Here is a 19168-nt window from a genome sequence, read left to right as displayed (position 1 = left end):
TGAAATTCACCAAGCACTTCGTGATTGTAAATGAAAATGTGTAATTGCTGTTTTAGTGAAAAGGAAAGCTGGCAGAAAGAATCAGAAAAAATGAAAGAGGAAAAGAAAAAGCTAGAAGAGCAAAAAGAACAGGATGCTACAAAAATAAAGGAGTATTCTGTAAGTAACTTTGTTGCTTCCAAAGTAGAAGTGGAAAAACATATTAAGAAGAAGAAGAAATGTTTTAAAACAATTCTATAATTTGTTAGAAGGTGAAAATGTTGCAGAGGAAAACTGCTCAATTAAAACGAAATCGGTCAGTGAACTGTACATTCAGAATCAGTATCAACAATACAAAAGGTAAATCATGTTATTGATACACCTACAAAGTGTTACTGTAAGCTTAAAAAGTGGAATCCCTGCCAGCTGTCACGGCATTTTTTAATGGCTTCAGGCTTCCAGGGTTCTGGTGTTTTTTTCTAGCCACATGCGTACTCTTCATAAAATGACAGAACAGCTTGCACTGGAAGGGACCTTAAAGATCATCCAGTGCCAACTCCACACCATGGGCAGAGATACTGCCCACTAGATCAGGTTGCCCCAGCCTGCCTGGCCTTGAACACCTCCAGGGATGGGGCATCCACAGCTTCTCTGGGCATCCTGTTTTCAGTGCTTCATCACCCTATGAGTAAAAAACTTCCACCTAATACCTGATCTAAATCTCCCCTCTTTTAGTTTAAAACCGTTCCCCCTTGTCCTATTACTATCTGCCTGAGCAAAGAGTCACTCTCAGTCTTTTTTAAAGTATTGCAAGGCTGCAGTGAAGTCTCCCTGGAGCCTTCTCTTCTCCAGACTAAATATCCCCAGCTTTCTTTATAGGATAGGTGCACCAGCCCTCTGATCATCTTCATGGCCATCCTCTGGGCTTACTCTAAAAGGCGTTCCTTGTGCTCTAACATGGGCCCCAGACCTGGATACAGCACTCCAAGTGGGGCATCACAAAGGCAGAGTAGAGGTGGACAATCACCTCCCTTGGCTTCCTGGTCACACTTCTGTTGATGCAGGCCGGAATACACTGGGCTGCCTGGTCTGCAAATGCACACTTCTGGCTGTTGTCATGGTTTTGTTGACCATAACCCCAAAGTCCTTCTCCAAAAGGCTGCTCTTAATGTGTTCTTCTCCCAGCCTGTTCTCATGTCTGGGACTGCTTTGACCCAGGTTCAGCACCCTGCACTTGTCCTTATTGAACCTCATTAGGTTTACATGGGCTTACTTACCTAGTTTGTGCAGGTCCCTTTGGATAGCGTCCCTTACTTCTTTTGTGTCAGCTGCACCACTCAGCTTGGTGATGTCTACAAACTTGCTCAGGGTACACTTGTCCACCCTTCAAAACTGTCTCTCTCCAATTTAGAGATAAAGATGTCCTGTGGGACATAAGGCTTGTTGAAAACTGGAAGTTTACGGCTTGAATTCTTGCTCCTTGCCTGCTTGCTGAGATGATGGCAAAGCTAAAGCTCACGTGCCTTCTGTTACCTGAGTCACCATGGTTTCCTCTTCCAGTGCCCCCCAGGTTTTGCATTTGTATCCATAGGATCATAGTAGTCATGTGATTACTTCACAAATATTAGCTTGAGCCTCAAAGTAAGAAATTATTAGTTCTTTTTAGGTACTACAGTAATTCTGTTTGGTTTAGAAAATGATTCAAATACATTTGTTTTGATTCTAAATGCTATATTAGACTAGTAAAAGGGGAAAAATTAAGATTATGTAGAGAATTACTTTGTTTCTAAGTTAAAATTGTCAGCATTAGCTAAAATTCCTACTAGCCCAGTGTATTTACCTTCTATTCCTCAGAAACAAGTAACTTTGAAGATTAAAAATTTTTAAATTATATATTAAAATGTTAAGATTAAAATGTGTGTGTTGAGCATGTATGTGTTTTAATAGAAGAAATAAATTATTTCAGATTAATAGAGCTTTTACAGTGAGCTTAGAAAATGTATTTCAACAAGGCAAGCTTGTCAATATAGTTGAGTTTTACCATATTTCGGTACGAGGTTCTTTTTAAAATGTTTTTACAGAATTTACTCAGTGCACTTCAGCTGGATCCTGATGAAACAAAAAAATTACTTGCAGAAAATAATAGAAAAATAACTGTTTTACGAGTTAATGAAAGGTCATTAACAAGGCAGTATACCACTTTACTTGAAATGGAACAGCATCTTAGAAAAGAAAATGAGAAACTGAAGAGTGAAATGACACATATGGAGACTGCAGTTATAGGGAAAATTGGACACTTGCAGCGATTCAAGGTATAGTTAATAGTAGTAATAGTCTACTTTTTTATTTTAAAAGTTTGGCAATAAATATACTATTATTTTTTTTATGGACCAATTCTAGTTTGTTAAATGCCTTACACAGGTGCTTGCTAAATGCTGTGTTGTCAAAACATTTTTTGTATTTAAATGAACATCATAGTACAAAATCCGTCAGTTTTCTGCTTCTGAGGTTGTTAACACAAGTCCTTTTTATTGGAATTGTCCTATGAAAACCAATCTCGCTTTTTGGCCTTTCAATTTGATAGGGCCAAAGGGCTAGGATCATAATAATAAGGATTAACTCATCTTTATAAAATATGGTTTTGACAGTGCTTTGTGACAGGGCATTGTTGAGGCTATTAATGATAAAATTGCCTAGACAGTTCAATACCAGTGAAATTTTGTCAATGTTTATTGCAAGCAATGCATAAAGTTGTATATTAATTTAGTAAAGTAAACCAGTATCATATGTTAAAACATTGTATTAACTGGTATTCTTTTTTCTGTGGAGTAAATTTTATTTTCCTATTTAAAAATTTAGGAAACTATGGTAACTCATTGTATTGATTGTTTTCATAGGAAATGGCTAGCTTTAAGATTGCAGCTCTACAAAAAGTATTGGATGGTAGTGTGCCATTATCTGAGTTAGAACTGGCTAATAAGCAGTATAATGCATTAACTGCTAAATACAGAGATATGTTACAAAAAGATAACTTGCTCGTCCAACGGACAACAAACATGGAGCATATGGAGGTAATGTCTGTGTTACATTTAAACCTTAAGGGAAGAAAAAAACAGACCTCATTATACATTCATTCTGCATTGTTTTTTCCTCTCAGTTAATAGAAAGATGGAATAGAAGTTCCAACACTAGTTGGGACAGTTATAACTAGTTGCTAGTTTATAACAGTTACATAGCGGGTATGAGCTGTTGGAGCAAGTCTTGCTGTTGCTATCAAATTTTAATTTGCTTACATGGTACTTTGTCAGTGTACTAAGAAACTTATGAAAAGTCCCAGATTTCGTTCCAATGGGCATATATAAAAATTTTTTTTGGTGTGTGTGTTTTTTTTTTGTTTGTTTGTTTTTTGTTTTTTGTTTTTTTTGCTTTTTTGCATTAAGTTAAGCTGTGGGCATATTTCTTCACAAAATATTTTTAGTGCTTTGATTACCAAAACCAGGCTGGCAGAGGGACTACTTATTATAATCTTAGGTGTTGGAGGTCATAAGGAAAGGAGAATGAGTGTAGATGCTTTCAAAGCTTCCTGCCAAAGTAAGCACTTTTACTCATTCCTGAGTTACAGTAATGAAAGGTTCACTTCCAAAAGGCACTAAGTGTGAAATGAACAAATAAATCACCAAATGTTCATGATGTGTTTGCAGTACACATCATGTTAGGATCATGTTTTCAGTTAGGAGCTGAAAATCTGTGAATTTCTATTCTCAAGTAGAATGGATTTTCATAGAGGTCTGTGAAGCTGATTTGAAAGATGTGTTGCTACCTTCCACCTTACGTTCATGTCAGAAGTAAGTTCATGTCAAGTCCAAGCAGGCTTGAGTAGTTAGAGTTCTTGTAACATTCTTGTCTATTGGGTTGTCTGTGGTTGACAAGGGCTAAATTCATGTGATGGGTAAACTTGCTGTATTTTGTCTCTTTGGAATCAGATTGGTGCATTTCACCTAAAAAAGGAATGATTCCTTCTCTATTTTAAGGATTTTTTTGTATGTATGAAAACTTGCAACCCCAATTCAGTAATTTCACAGAGCTAAATAATAATTCATCAATAGCAAACTAAAAATGTGTTCAAAAAAAATTCAAAATTGAAAATTAATATTAAGAATTCCTTTTTTTTTTTTTTTTTTTTGTTAACGTGGAAATTTGTGTTTCTATCTGAAGGAGAGGGGGAACATTTACAAAACTAATGTTTGGCATCGTATTAGATGCCTACAAGAAGCATGTGATCTGTCTCAAACGTACTTATGAGCAAAATGAAATACCTTTCTTCCCTTCCCATTGGTAATCATAGGCTTAGTATGACAACCTTAGAGTATAAATTAGATGAAGAAATTTAGGAACCATAGTCAACTGTGACAGTAAATATTCGTGGTAATAGTAGTTGACAGTAAGATACAGCAAAAAGAACTTAGTGCATCATAAAATCATTCAGAATGGATTATGAGGCAGCTGAAGCTACTCTGTTCCAATGCATTTTAATTAATGGGTTGTGCATAGGTAAAATCTGTTTATTTAAAAGACTTTATGGGTACTAAACATTAAACATGCTAGAATTAGTTTTCAACTTTTCTGTCATACAGCGTGAAAATGAATCCTTGAAAGCACAGATAAATTTATTGAGTAAGGAACTGGAAATCACAAAAGAGAAACTTCATACTATAGAACAGGCTTGGGAACAAATGACTAAACTGGGTAAGTATGAAAGTTGTATTGCAACACTAAAAAACAAACGGTATGTCCTGTGTAAAAGTAATATTCTATAACATTTTAAAATTCATGTGTCTGTTTAAAATAAAAATGAAAAATTCAAAATTATTGTGTATCTTTTGTTAACAGTCTTAGTTTTTTTCAAATAATTTGTTGTGTGTGGTTTTTTTTTTTTTATTTATTATTATTATTATTTTTTCTCTCGTATTGTTTCATTTTACTTACCTATTCTACCAAAACGGAGTTTGGTATTTTTCTCCTCAAAATATTTTTGAATATAGGGGATGACAATGCCATGGACAAGGCCTCAAAAGCAATAACCAACAGTGAAATTTTGTCCATTTCTAAGAAAATTGCAATGCTGGAAATGAAGGAACTAAATGAAAGACAGAGAGCAGAACATTCACAACGAATGTATGAACATTTAAGGAATACACTAAAGCAAGTAGAAGAACGCAATTTTGAATTGGAAACAAAGTTTGCCGAGGTAAATCTGCTTTGACATGTCTTAGAAGCATATTTTTGAATTTTTCAAGAAGAATGAGTTATATATCATTACGGCTCTGACAAATTTATGATGCAAAATATAGTTAATGTAGTTGGCTTTGAGAGCTGCAATTTTGCATGGACTGGACATATGTTTAAAAAAAAAAGTTTATTTCAAGCAGTAGTTATTCTCTGTAAAACGCATGATGAGCGACTTTACAGATAGTTTCTTAGTTCTTCAGCAGATCCCTAGAAAAGAGCCTGTTTGCGACCTATTTCTTGTCTAATTTATATGATCCCTGTTTTTCAAATTTTCCCATAATTATCAATGACATGCTAGAACTTTGCAGCCCTTTTGCCAGTGGCATGATTCTTTTTCAGACTGTGTTCTTCTTTCATGTGTCAAGCATTTTCTGTAATACAGGAATAAAAGTCGTGCTGTTGCAGGTTATGATCCTTATGTCTGCAAGTTTGTGGGGCCAGATGAGACTAGAGAAATGGTTGTCCCCCCTGTACTTGGCTCTGGTGAAGCCATACCTCGAGTACTGTGTTCAGTTTTGGGCCCCTCACTACAAGAAGGACATCAAGGTGCTGGAGTGTTTCCGAAGAAGAACAAGGAAGCTGGTGAAGGGTTTAGAGAAAAAAAGGCTTACAAGGAGCAGCTGAGGGAGCTAGGATTGTTTAGCTTGGTGAAGAGGAGGCTCAAGGGAGACCTTATTGTACTTCACAATTACATTAAAGGAATTTGTAACGAGGTGGGGATTGGTCCCTTCTCCCACACACCAACTGATAAAACAAGTGGAATGGCTTCAAGCTGTGACAGGGGAGGTTTAGCTTGAATATTAGGAGAAATTTATTTACTGAATGTGTTGTGTGGCATTGGAACAGGCTGCCCGGGGAGTAGTCGAGTCACCATCCCTGGAAGTGTTCAAGAAATGTGTAGATCTAGAACTTAGTACAGTACTAAGTTAAAGGTTAGAAAAGATGATCTTAGAGGTCTTTTCCAACCTGTATGATTCCATGATTATAATTCCTCTTATATCCATCTTAATCTTGCTATTTTTTCCCCTCAATATTCCTATTTGAAAGTTGTTCAATGAATAAATTATGTAGTAGGAGGAGACTTCATTCTAATTCCAGTCTAAATTTGTTTTTAATCAGTTGTGTGCCAGTACTGGCCTATAACCTAAAAAAAATGAAGAATAGTTCTGTTAATAGCTATTGATAGACTGTATTCATTCCCCTTTCTCATGCTTTACCAGACTACAGTGTAGTCTATTTTAATCTGCTGTGGACTCTCCATTTCTCTGTCATTTTAGTAGTGTTTGTTACACTGGTCCGACTTGAATTAATCGAGAAAATGGAGTATCTGAAAGAGCATAAAGCTTTTCAGCAGCAGTATTGTTAAAGCCCATTATGATGGAATGACTTATTTCATTAAGAAATATCTCAAGTACTGCACACAAAGATAACATTTCCCTTTTTCTGTTTTGAATATGTTACCTGTCTTGTGATATACTTAGGTATGCTGGTCTTCCTTCATTTTTATTTGACGAACTCCTAATACCATAATTTTTTCTTAGTGGTTCCTCTGCATATTCCTTTTTAACCTGATTTCTGTAGCTCTAAAACGTCCATTTTCTATTTCGTATATTCTTGTTGCCAAGAATTCCTAAATGAGCATGATTCCTTTCTTTTTTCCTATGTAACAAGATTGTGTTAAACTTGATTAATGAAAATTGTGAGATCACTTTCACTTTAAGAGTTGAAAGGAAATCCTCGCCTTTTGAGCTCATAAATCTATTTCAACATGACTGTTTTCATACCCTTTTTACAGTTCCCACAATAACCTCTATTTGAATAGTTTATTTTTCCAGATTTAAAAAAAAAGCCTGAAATATATGAACTCCAGACAATAAGATATACCACATGCTTTTGTTTGTTTAGTAAATCAGTTATTTTATTTACGAGTGGTATCAGATTAATCTGCCACAACTATATTTGGTAAATTAATTTCTGAGGATTCTCTGTGTCACCTAATGCTTTTCAGAAGTTCGTCTTTTCCTAATGCTCTTTGAAGTGAAACACTGGTTGGTCAGTGTTTGATAATCAACTTCAAAAAGGCTGCTTGATTGAGAAAGTTCTTTTTAAAAAGAACAAAAGAACAATGGTGTTAGGGTCTGGGCAGTTATTGCCAGTATTTGTATTACCAATCCCAACATGCTGGACAGTATATTAAATGGTTACATTAAAATTAATTTCCTAAAGAGTAAAATCTTCCCTTCCCCTTTCCCCTTTCCCCTTTCCCCTTTCCCTTTCCCCTTTCCCTTTCCCCTTTCCCTTTCCCCTTTCCCTTTCCCCTTTCCCTTTCCCCTTTCCCTTTCCCCTTTCCTTTCCCCTTTCCTTTCCCCTTTCCTTTCCCCTTTCCTGGTTTTAAGCAAATTCACCAATTGAAGTAGGGTTTAATTTAGAATCCTGTTCCGTGCTGATCTGTGTATCTATGTGTATATAATGCTGTGAGAGGAAGGGAAACTACTTTTCAAACCCAGACGAACAATGTTTTGTCATGACTTAAAAAAAAAAATACTTCGGGCACTTCTTTTTCTTTGCAAATTTGGGAGCAGTTGTGTTCTTATGATACCATTTTTTTTAATTTTATTTTTTAAGCTCACCAAAATCAACCTTGAGGCACAGAAAGTAGAACAGGAATTAAGAGATGAACTCTCAAATAGTGTAAGTAAGGCAGTAAGTGATGCAGACAGACGACAAATCATGGACTTAGAGAAGAGTGAGATGGAGCTCAAGATTGAAGTATCAAAGTAAGTGGTAGGTTTTTTTTTTGTTTTTTTTTTTTCTTTTTCCATTTACTTAAGAGATTAACTTTGTATGCATACATCTTTAAAAAAGAAACAAACTTTTCTTTTTGATGAGATTGTTGTCATGGATATTTGTCTTTGAGTAAATTATGTAATGCTGTTATATTCCTAAATCAGCAAAGTCTGTGGGGATATTTGCAGTGATTTTGATGCTGAAAATGAGGGATTAGACTTGGGGAAAGAGAGAATGGAATAGAAAATGAACCTCAGTACACGTATGATTTATGCCCAGAAATGGGAGAGATATAGAGAAGGAGGGAAGTTCAGGTAAAAAACATTGGCTTTGTTTTCCTTGAGAAGATTGCTGCTAGCAAATTTACAGGAAAATAACCAACAATAAAGGTGAGATACTATACAGAAGAATTTTTATAACAAGGATGCTGAGTAGCGTTTTTATGCTAAAAAGAAAAAAGTCTTTAAATGTTTTGATACAAGGAAACATATATTTTCTTAGCATGTTCTTTGTAGAAAAACATAAGTTGTTCAGTGGTTTCAAGTGACACAATGCTGTTGTTTCTCCTGCAAGGTTAAGAGAACTGTCTGATGTTGCAAACATGCAAGTTGAAGCTCTAGAGGCTCGCCAACAATGTAGAGAGAAGGAAGTAGAATCTCTTAGAATGCAAGTTTTAGACTGTCAGGTATGGTAAAATTCAACCTTGATTATGCGGTTTGGATTTTTTTTTTCTTTAAATATATATTTTTCCCCAGGGAAGGGAACAGGGAAGAAATGAAGTAATTGTACAATGAATTAGGAAACTGCAAAAGACTTTCAGAAGGACCAAGCCAATCTATTGTCCATGCCTTTTCAAGAAATCTACATTACTTTAATAGTTGCTTTTTCTTCTTTCATTTTTAGTTGCATAGCTAAAAAAAAAAAAAAAAAAAAAAAAAAAGATCCTGAGCTTTTCTCCATGTTATCTAGGTGTATTGGTATATTTATATATAATTAATGATCTTTGGTCCTGTGGTGAGTCTTTATATATAAAACCAGGAAAGTTTGATAATGGTGTTTTGTTTGTTTGTTTGTTCTTTACAAGACAGTCAGTGACTTGTGAATCTTGAAGATTAGGCTATATTAACAAAACATAATTTTGTTGTTAGCTAAAACAATTTCTTCGGATTGTTTCCATGTTCTGGAATGGTTTTAGTCCCTAAACACAACACTTCTACCAGCTTTTATGGCATTATATTTCCTAAGTTTGGGTATGCTTTTCTTTCCCGATTCCTGGTATTTTGGAAAGAGATGATTTTTACAATCAGTATGTGAAAATCTCTGTTTATAACGTGGATGTAGAAACAAGAGTGGAAAAATAAAAACCTGTGTTTAAAGGCTAATTCTTTTTCTTATCTGTAGGAAAAAATACATGCAATATTTAAAATACAGAAAAAATAATAGCTTTTTTATAAGTACACTTCATTCACATATTTACAATGAAAAATAATTTTGCTCTATATTTTGATTCTTAGGCACAGTCAGATGAAAAAACAGTTATTGCAAAACTGCATCAGCATATCATAGCCCTTCAAAGCAGTGAATCCATTGCTGTAGGCAAGATAGAGACACTAAAATTGAAACTACAGAAGATGGAGATCCATAATCTACGTTTAGAGCAGAAACTTGATGAGAAAGAACAAGCCCTGTATTTTGCCCGACTGGAAGGAAGAAATAGAGCCAAACATCTACGACAGACAGTTCAGTCTTTGCGGCGACAGTTTAGCGGTGCTCTGCCTTTAATACAACAAGAAAAATTCTCTAAAACAATGATTCAGCTACAGAATGACAAACTAAAGATCCTGGAAGAAGTTCAGCATGCCCAGCAGGAGCGTCGAAATGCAGAAAACAGAGCACTGGAGGTGGAGTTAAAGATGAAAAGTTTAGAAGAATTATTAATTGCATTGAAGGATACAAGAGGAGCTCAAAAGGTTCTCTGTCTTAAAACTTTCAATAGCTTTGTTAATCTCATGTGCGTTTAAACCAAATTTCATTTCAGTGTGTTTTCTAAATCTCTGTTTTAATGGAGAAATTAATGATTTCAGAATACATGGTGACAGGTATCATTTTTTGCCTTTCCTATTTTAAAAAAGTAATAACATCTTTAGTTATTTGCCATGTAAAAGTCAGTACAGTGAGATTTACTAATTTTCTTCTGTGCCTATGTAAGTGGCATAGGAAGTAGGGGCTTACTGTGAATTAAATAAAATTGAATTAAATTATGAGTTAAATTATGAGTTAAATTATGCACTAAATTAAATTAAACACAGAGTAATACTCTGAAGTTCTGTTCCAAGAGCTTGCATTTAAATCTTTACAAATCCATGTCTTTTAAATAAATTCCAGGGAAGCATGGTCAGAAACGTTATTATACCCATGTAATTCTGCTTAATTTTATTTTGCTGTTGTAGGCAATGTTGTCTTGCAATTTGAATAAGGCTATCTAACTTCTCTTCCAGATCCCTGCATAGTATATAAAGTGGGTTTGTTTTTTTTTTTTTCTGTCACAATTAAGGATGTCTGCATGTAAGCAATTGCTTTAGTGGCATGTTTTAAGACAGTCTTCAAAGTTATTTTGGGTGCAGTCCGACATAAATATGTCTGTTATTCTTAGTACATGTGTGTTTTTGAATACTTTCTTCTTTTCTACAGTTTTGTAATGGTTTCAAAAAACTTCTGCTGTTTTATAAAATATATACAGATTTCTTGCATTTTTATTTTTTTTTAATTGTTCAGTCTGGACAGATGCATAGACTATAACTTGGTTAGGTCATGTGAAAATTATTTGCGATGAGAGAGAGTTCTTTTGATAGTGTAGGGAAAATAGTTTGCCTCTCCAACTGTCTGCTACACTTTCCAGTCATTCCTTTTGCAGTTTAATAGACTTGTAATGCCTCATCACTCAAGGGAAGTGAAGAAACTTAAAAAGGAAGAACCTCTTCCTTTCTCTTGGTAGGATAGGTGCTCTCCTGCATCAAAATCAGAGTGTAGCTGCAACTAGGCAGCCTGTGAGCTTGGTAAATTATAATACTATGTATGTATCATTTGTTATTAGGTAATAGAATGGCATTTGAAGATGGAGGAACTCCATCTGCAGGAACTTAAACTCAATCGAGAGTTACTCAAGCAAAAGGAAGAGATAAAGTATTTGCATAATATAATTTCAGAATACGAATGTACAATCAGTAATCTGGAAGAAGAAATTGTGCAGCAGAACAAGGTATGTATTTCTGCATGCTATTAGAAAAAACAGCATATTCCTTATTTTATTAAGTGATTTAAAAAAAAAAATCTGTAATAAGATTTGTAACATAGATGTTTGTTTCTTGGTTCATTAATTCTTTCTAATATCACAAAGTATTTTCACTTTGATATCTCTTCTTTCTTTTCAAGTTGGTTATAAAATCCCCGTTGACTTAACAAATGTTTGATAATGACATTTTATTTGTTTATAGCTTCATGAAGAAAGGCAAATGGCTTGGGACCAGAGGGAAGTAGAATTGCAGCGCCAATTAGATGTATATGATCATCAGCAAAATGAAATCCTTAGTACAGCTCTAAAGGTACACAAACACTGAGTTAACTAAAAATAAACTGAGAAGCACGTTTCAGAGCTGTCAGATAACAGGAATATGAATCTTTCTGTACAGTTAGAAGAAGCCACAGGATCAGTTCCAGACCCTAATTTGCCTCTTCCACAACAACTTGAGCTGGCTTTGAGAAAGATTCGGGAGCATATTCGAATAATCGTAGAAACAAGGGCAACCTGCAAATCGCTAGAGGAGGTAATTAAATGAATAAATTATCATATAAAGGAGAAAGGTTGTATTTATTTTTTTTTATGTAACAAATATCCTTTTATAAATGTCCATCAAATATGTCAATTCCCTTATAAGTACTTTAACTCAGAGAGAATGTAGATAACAGATTTATTTTTAGTCCTGTGTTATTTTTTCCATTGGAACAACCTACTGGGGAACATTTAGATCGGTCCTTTAGTAAGGTAGGATGCTCTTGCTGTACAAAATTCAGTTGACTGTATCTAGTTAAATTTACTTTAAATACTTCGTGGTTCTTAAGCAATCTTAAAAACACCACCTTCTTAATTTTGATAGCACAAACTGGGGTTGCATAAGTGCGTAAGCAAAAGACACCATGGGACTTTTTTCATGTAGTAGTAATTCCATACAGCCAAAACTGAATGCAAAAAGCCCTCTGATGATGTCCATTTAGACAAATCTTTCTGCTACATTTTTTTAAAAAGTAAGATCTTTTTTCAGCATTTGAAGTCTGTAAATGCAATAACTGCCTTTTGTTCTAGAAATTAAAAGAAAAGGAAACTGCTTTGTGGAAAGCTGAACAAAATATCTTATCAAGAGACAAAGTTATAAATGAACTAAGACTTCGTTTACCTGCAACATCAGAAAGAGAGAAAATAATAGCTGAATTAGGAAAAAAAGAAGATGATCCAGAGTACCATCATGCAATAAAAATTGCTCATCAAACCATTGCAAATATGCAAGCAAGATTAAATCAGAAGGAGGAAGTGCTAAAAAAATACCAACATTTGCTGGCTAAAGCAAGAGAGGTAGTTATGTTTTGCATAAATTTATTTCATTTTTAAGACTTTAATGATTCTTTGTTAATCTCATTGCTAGTGAAATCTTAAAAAAAAAAAAAAAAAAAAAAAAAAAAAAAAGAAAAAAAACTCAGAGAGAATAGAACTATTTTTGTTTTCTGTAGAAAGTTCATGTAGAATATTTTAACTTCTTTAAAGAAGGAGACTTGCTCAGTCAAGAGGTTTATGTATGTGTTATTGGTCTAGGAATTAAACTGGTGTGACAGGAAGAATATTAGAAGTTTGCTGTGAAAAGTGGACTCCATATATTATACATTCATAGAATTTTCAAGTATTTACAACCGGGATTGGTGGATTGCATGTTGTAGTGAATATGAAAAATATATGAAAGATATGCATTTATGGAAAATATACTTCTTAAATATACTGTAATTTAAAATAAGTTTTTAAAATATAAACCTTGTGTTAGAGCATCTTTTTTATATTCTTACTATGTGTAGTCATAGTTGGTGAGGAGCAACTACTTTGCTTTTCAGCTTTTATCCTGTTGCACCACACTGCTTGCAATATAGCTTAAAACTGCAATGGTGGATTTTTTTTTTTCCAAGAGTAAGTATTAAAAAGAGAAAGGGAAAAAAAACAAAGTATAATCATTGAGTTTAACAAGAAGAAGAAAAGAATTTTAAAAAACAGAAGAGTTAGAGGAAAATTTGGGGAGTAAGGCTGATCAATAATTGAGCAATTGATGGGTACTGCAGTTTCATGAATTGCTGGATTAATGTGCATCAGTAGAGTTGCATATTTATTTTGAACTAACAGGAACAAGAGGAAATAGCAAAGAAACATGAAGAAGACCTTAGAGTTCTACACCAGAAGTTAGAGTTATGTACAGACAATTCCCTTAATAAATTCAAACAGACTGCTTTGGTGAGTTGTGTATATTTATGGCATTAGTGAAATTGTTTCCAAATTTTGAAAATTGTTACTCAAAAGAACAGTTTTGTAGTCACAAGTAAATAATGACAAGAAGAAAAAATGGATGGTTGATATAGAGAGAACTGAGGAATTGATGAAAGAATTTAAGATAGGTGGATTAGAGGACAAGTATAAAAAAACAAAGTTTTTTTATACTGCCTTAGTATATAGTATCATTCTTTATATTCTAATGTATAGACTTCTAGGGGAGAGAGGGGGGTGTACTTTTTCTATATTCTTTTTATTAACTCGTTGGTTGCAATAAACCCATTTTTAATACATGTTTTCTCTTGACACTTTATGATAAGGTGACACCTACATTTATTCTGTAATTTTTTCCATGTAGGACGTTCATTTCCAAGTAGCATTACTGTTTTTTCTGTGGACTAAGAATTGCATCTCAGGAGATAAACATGATAAATATTAATGCTTGTTTATGTTTAGGATTGAGTTTATAATGTATCACTAACACTTACCTTTGATTTAAAGCTTAAAGTGTTTATCATGCACATTTGTTCTGTTTTACAGGAGTTAATGGAAAAGCCTTCATCACTTCCCAGCAGCAACCATTTCCTCCGTTTAGCTGAAATGGAGCAAACTGTAGTAGAACAGGACAATTCTCTTGCTTCACTTGTTGGCAAATTGAAGAAAACATCATCTGAGTTAGAGAAGCAAAAACAGATTACTTTAATGAAAATCAAAGAGTTTGAGACTATCAGAGACCAGTAAGTTTTTAGGCTGTTAACATAAGTCACTGTTGGTCAGCTATGTATTGATGTTACTGATGTGTTCTGTTGAAGTGAGCATGTCTTTGCTGAATTTCATGTTTGGCTGAAAAAACTAACTCAAGATTGTTACCATGGTTGGTAAATATTTATATGAACTATTTTGTTTTTGTGGCCCTGCATTATGGCTAATACTAAAAATATTGAAAAATCATTCTGTTATTGTGTGCTATCCAGTGAAAAAATATTCAGTGAGTTGGTATATGAGTTGTCTTTAAGCTGTCATGATTGCCCCCATCCACTTGAGCTTGCTGCCTTATGGGTTTAAACTCATTAAAATTTAACCCCTGTTTAAAAGGGAAAAAAAGGACGATTCTTTCTTTGCAGTTAGGGATAGGAATTAGAATGACAATGTTCTTGTCTCATTATATTGATACTCTTGTATAATTTTCATATTAAGTGGAGGCATTCTTGTAGAGGCAAGGAGTTTTTTGTTTATTATTTGCTTTTACAGTAAAAAATACAACACTGTGCCTTCTGTTATTTATTTGGAGTTTGCTGGCTTAATTATTGCAATGTACACTATCAATATATTAATTCTTATTTTATATTAGGCTTCAAAAAAAGCACACAGTTGATGTGGAACAATTGAAAGATGAAGCAAATGGATTGAAGAACTTGGTAGCTCAGATGGAGAAGGAATTAGCCAACGTAAAAGCTGAACTAGAAGTTCAAAAAGAAGCAAATAATAGAGCACCCACAGCAACACTGAAAAACCTGGTGGAACAGTTAAAGAGCCAGTTAGGCATGAAAGAGAAGCAGCAAAAAGTTAGTCATCAAAAATTACATACTTATGTCACTAATGAACATAAATTTTTAATGTGGCTTAATACTTAAGTATTCTATGTATAAGTACAGCGGGAGGTAGAATATAGTTTCATAATTTGACATAGTAAAATACAATTGCATTTTGTTGTTTTTTAATGTTCATATTTGCAGCTTCTTTGCTTATAAGAACTTGTATTGGTTATTTTTAGGCTCTGAGTAAAGCACTTTTGGAACTCCGAGCAGAAATGACCGCTAATGCTGAACAGCAGATTATTTCTGCAGCATCACAAAAAGAGGCATATATGAATGTCCAGGAGATTGTTGACAGGGAAACAAAGGGTCTCATGGTGAGTACTAGGTAATGTCTTTCTATTGCATTGTTATATTGCTGTTAATCCTGATTTATTTATTTTTACTGTTTTTTCCCTCTAGGCACAGATAGAGGAATTAAATAATCAAATTTCAAAACTTACAGATAACCTTAAAATAAGTAAAAACAGGGAGAGTGCTTTGTTAGATGAAAAGGAAGAGTTGAACCAAGAACTTCAGAAGAAACAAAAAACATTCACTAAAGTAATGAGAGAAAAAAATGAAATCGAAAAGGAGAATGAAGAACTGAAAAAGCGGATTAGGAGACTTACCAGTAGCATTCAGGTAGAAGTGATTTTTAAAAAATGTTTGATCTTGGTCAAGTTTCTGCATTAGATAGGCTGGTTTTGGGGGGAAAGAGTAAGTACCTTTGACAGGCATTAAAACTGATACTTGATCTAAAAATCTTGGCATGCTCATCAACTGGGTTACATGTGAGCTATTACCTTTTGCTGTTGGAATTATGTCTCAAATAGAATGAAGAGGCTGAAAAATATTTTTTTCCTTGAAATAACGTGAAAGCCTGAAGAGTAGAATTTCTACCTTTAAAGCTTCTTTGAAAAATGGTTGGTTTGAATTTTTTGATCTTCCTGGTTGCCCTTATTTCTCCATTCAGAAGAGAAGTGAAGGGTGTACAGTATAATTGTCTAAACTTTATTTTTTAATTTAACTACTTGCTGATTATTTAGTTTAGAATGCAAAGTTAAATTCTTGACATATTGTAATGTAAAGATAATTTTAAAAAGGTCATTTATGTTGTAAGCTAATTCCACCAACTGGAATTAAAGTCCTTATTTTTTGAGAGGAGAAAAATACTTAAGTAGTAGTCATTAAACTTTAAGTTGGTGAAAGTTTATAATTTTTCAGAATAAAGCTGATGAGCAAAATCTGACAGATGTACTTCAGAAAAAAGTTAAAAAGTTGGAAAATGAACTTGAGAAGAAATATGAAGAAACGGAAAGAAAAAGTGTAAGAAGACAAGAAGACAAGGTATGTGATGAATACTGAGATTGTGGCTTTGAAAGACATCATCAGCTTAAGTACAGGCAGTTCAGTTCTCCCCACTGCTTCTAAAAACAACAGATAACCAGCCAAACTTTATCAGGTCAGAAGCAGTTTTGAGACACTTTTTCAAGTTTCCAGTGGTCTTTGTTGCAGCTCCTGCTGAAACAGTAGTCTAAGTGCTGGTATATTTTCCTGCCCTTTTTGTAGAATTAAAGATCCGTTATAGAAAACTAAGATTTTACAGGTATCAGTGAAATTAATTATGCAAGAGATGTCAAATGCACATTTGTGACATCAGTGCAATGATGAAAATATGAAGTACCTGGGAGCAAGAGCTGTGAAGGGATGATGTCTGCATAAGTGATTATTCTTCACAATAGCAGTTTCCACTTAGAGGTGGTTCTGATCTGCTGGAGATGAGTTCATTTTACCTCTTTTGTTGTTGTTGTTGTTGTTGTTGTTTTTGTTGGGTGTTTTTTTGGTCTTTTGGTATTTCAGTAACAAATTACTGGCTTGTCATGGTAACCATAGGGTATACTAGAACATTATAGCATGCTTGCATGACATTCAGACTCTTTATAATATTAAATATGATTTTAAGACTGAACTTCCAGATAGTTTGAGAATTTTTATATACCTGTGGCTTAGTGTCTAAAGATATTTTTCACAAACTTTTTTTTTTTCCTTTTTGCAATAATTTACTTTCTGTCCATTTTTTTAGTAGCAGTAACTGTTTAGAGTGAAGACAGAAAAGATAGTACAGGGACTAACTGAAGGAAGGGAAAAGTTCAGCAAACAAATGAAAAAATTGCTTACAGGTGATTTTTTAGTAGTCATTTGTGATCATGTAGGTACAGGTTTTAATTGATACATCATTTTATAGCTACATGATTGTAATTGTTAGCAGAAATTCTATTTCTTCTAGAAAAAAATCAAATGAACAGTGGTACAGCTTCGCAGCAAGGGCATATAGACTCCTGTTGAGCTGTAAGAAAAAAGATGTGCTGTAAATTGGCATAGGAAAGCTGTCTTTTTTACTCGCCTGTAGTTCAAACTAAAAGGATATATTTCATAAGCAACCCTAATTTCCAAAAATGCATCGCTCCTTTTCTGTAAAATGAATATTAAAAGGTGAGGATGAATTTCGTAATAACATTAAACTTCATCAGCTTTATATGCCAGTCACTGCAGCAAGTTTAAAGTATCCAAGTTGGACTGCTCTTTACCGAACTACTGCTTATTGTTTTAAATTTAGAAATGAAAAATATATCGTGTATGGTTTTCTAATGTGTTCGTTCACTTAAAAAAAATAAATCAAAAAGTACATAATTTGTTTTTATGCTTTGCAGACTTCCAAGGAGGAAATAATTAGATGGGAAGAAAGCAAAAAATGGCAAATCAGAATGGAAGGGATGCGGAACAAACTAAAAGAAAAGGAAAAAGAAATGGATACTTTGTTAAAACAGTTCAGTACATTGAAGGAACTTTATACTAAGTAAGTTGTTTTTAATGCATTCAGCTACAAACTGATGGCATAAGAGAAATACAGGTGTTTGCCACACAATTATAACAGCTTGTTATGTTTGTAAGATTGATGCCTAGATTTGACCTTGCTATTGAGATTAAAAGAATAAATTAATTTTCAAGTAGCAAGTTACTCCTTTAGTATATACTTGTAGAAGCTGAAAACCATATTTAGAAGAAACAGCCTCTGAATAAAACTAATTTAAGATCTTTATTATGCTTCTCGTATATACTGTTCTGTTATTTCCATGAAAAAAATAACAGTTTCATGAAGACAGGCTGTTTCTTACGTTGTGTTATTTCATCAGACTGCTAGGACTGAATGCGCTGCTACTGTCATGTGCTGTGTTACTGCAGTACTAACAGTTCTAGCATTATGAGATAGAAAACTTCAAAACAACAACAACGACAAAAATAAAAAATAACAAATAAAGCCAACCACCACATATATGCATGGCCTCCATGAAAGTTAAGTTTACTTCAATACAGTAATGGCAGGATTTTACAAATAGAATATGTAGTAATGATGGTTGGTGATCACGACCAAATGATGGTAGTCATAGCCATTGTTAGATTGTGGTTTGAAACAGCTTCAAATTGGCATTCTTACCAAATCTTTCAGGAATTTCACATAAAACACAGGTGAGACCAAGTGATTTATGATATGCATGCTGCTAACTTCACGTTTGCTATTTTTTCTAATATTTGTAATTTCTTTATTTTTATTTATTTATTTATTTGTTTGTAAAGCTGTGTCTATCTGTATGGTAACCATAATAAACAAGAAAAAGGGGTGTAGTATAGTGAGCAAATAATTGGCAGGTGTGGATTCTTTAAGATGGAAAATATTTTCTTCTAAAGAAAGCAAGTCAGCAAATAAAGTTTTAGATGCACATTTACTGGATGTTGCAGGGCTGAAAAAGAGAAAATTACTCTACAGAAGAAACTGAAAACTACTGGTGTCACTGTTGACCGTGTTGTTGGAGTAAGAGCCTCAGAGACTGAAAAAGAGCTGGAAGAACTAAGAAAACGGAATCTAGATTTAGAAAATGAAGTTGCTCATATGAGG

At 33.8% G+C, this 19168-nt stretch overlaps 1 protein-coding gene across 3 annotated transcripts in view; it reads left to right on the top strand.

Moving 5' to 3' along the window:
• Positions 1-19168, top strand: part of CEP290 (centrosomal protein 290) — a 54317-nt gene that overhangs the window by 21527 nt on the left and 13622 nt on the right. For all 3 annotated transcript variants that reach the window (XM_082770701.1, XM_082770700.1, XM_082770702.1), the window contains 20 exons: positions 57-159; positions 2061-2291; positions 2877-3050; positions 4614-4725; positions 5022-5227; positions 7894-8045; positions 8629-8740; positions 9570-10025; positions 11150-11314; positions 11550-11657; positions 11745-11879; positions 12416-12682; positions 13493-13600; positions 14177-14373; positions 14988-15201; positions 15411-15548; positions 15634-15855; positions 16438-16560; positions 17925-18070; positions 19012-19167. In XM_082770701.1, coding sequence (XP_082626827.1) covers positions 57-159; positions 2061-2291; positions 2877-3050; positions 4614-4725; positions 5022-5227; positions 7894-8045; positions 8629-8740; positions 9570-10025; positions 11150-11314; positions 11550-11657; positions 11745-11879; positions 12416-12682; positions 13493-13600; positions 14177-14373; positions 14988-15201; positions 15411-15548; positions 15634-15855; positions 16438-16560; positions 17925-18070; positions 19012-19167 — 3525 coding nt within the window. The remainder of the gene's footprint in view (positions 1-56; positions 160-2060; positions 2292-2876; positions 3051-4613; positions 4726-5021; positions 5228-7893; positions 8046-8628; positions 8741-9569; positions 10026-11149; positions 11315-11549; positions 11658-11744; positions 11880-12415; positions 12683-13492; positions 13601-14176; positions 14374-14987; positions 15202-15410; positions 15549-15633; positions 15856-16437; positions 16561-17924; positions 18071-19011; position 19168) is intronic.

The sequence above is a fragment of the Aythya marila genome (genome assembly GCF_965140915.1).
Source record: "Aythya marila genome assembly, chromosome: 1".
NCBI lineage: Eukaryota > Metazoa > Chordata > Aves > Anseriformes > Anatidae > Aythya > Aythya marila.
Note: the sequence above shows the minus strand (reverse complement) of the source record. Positions and strands in the feature narration are given on the sequence as shown.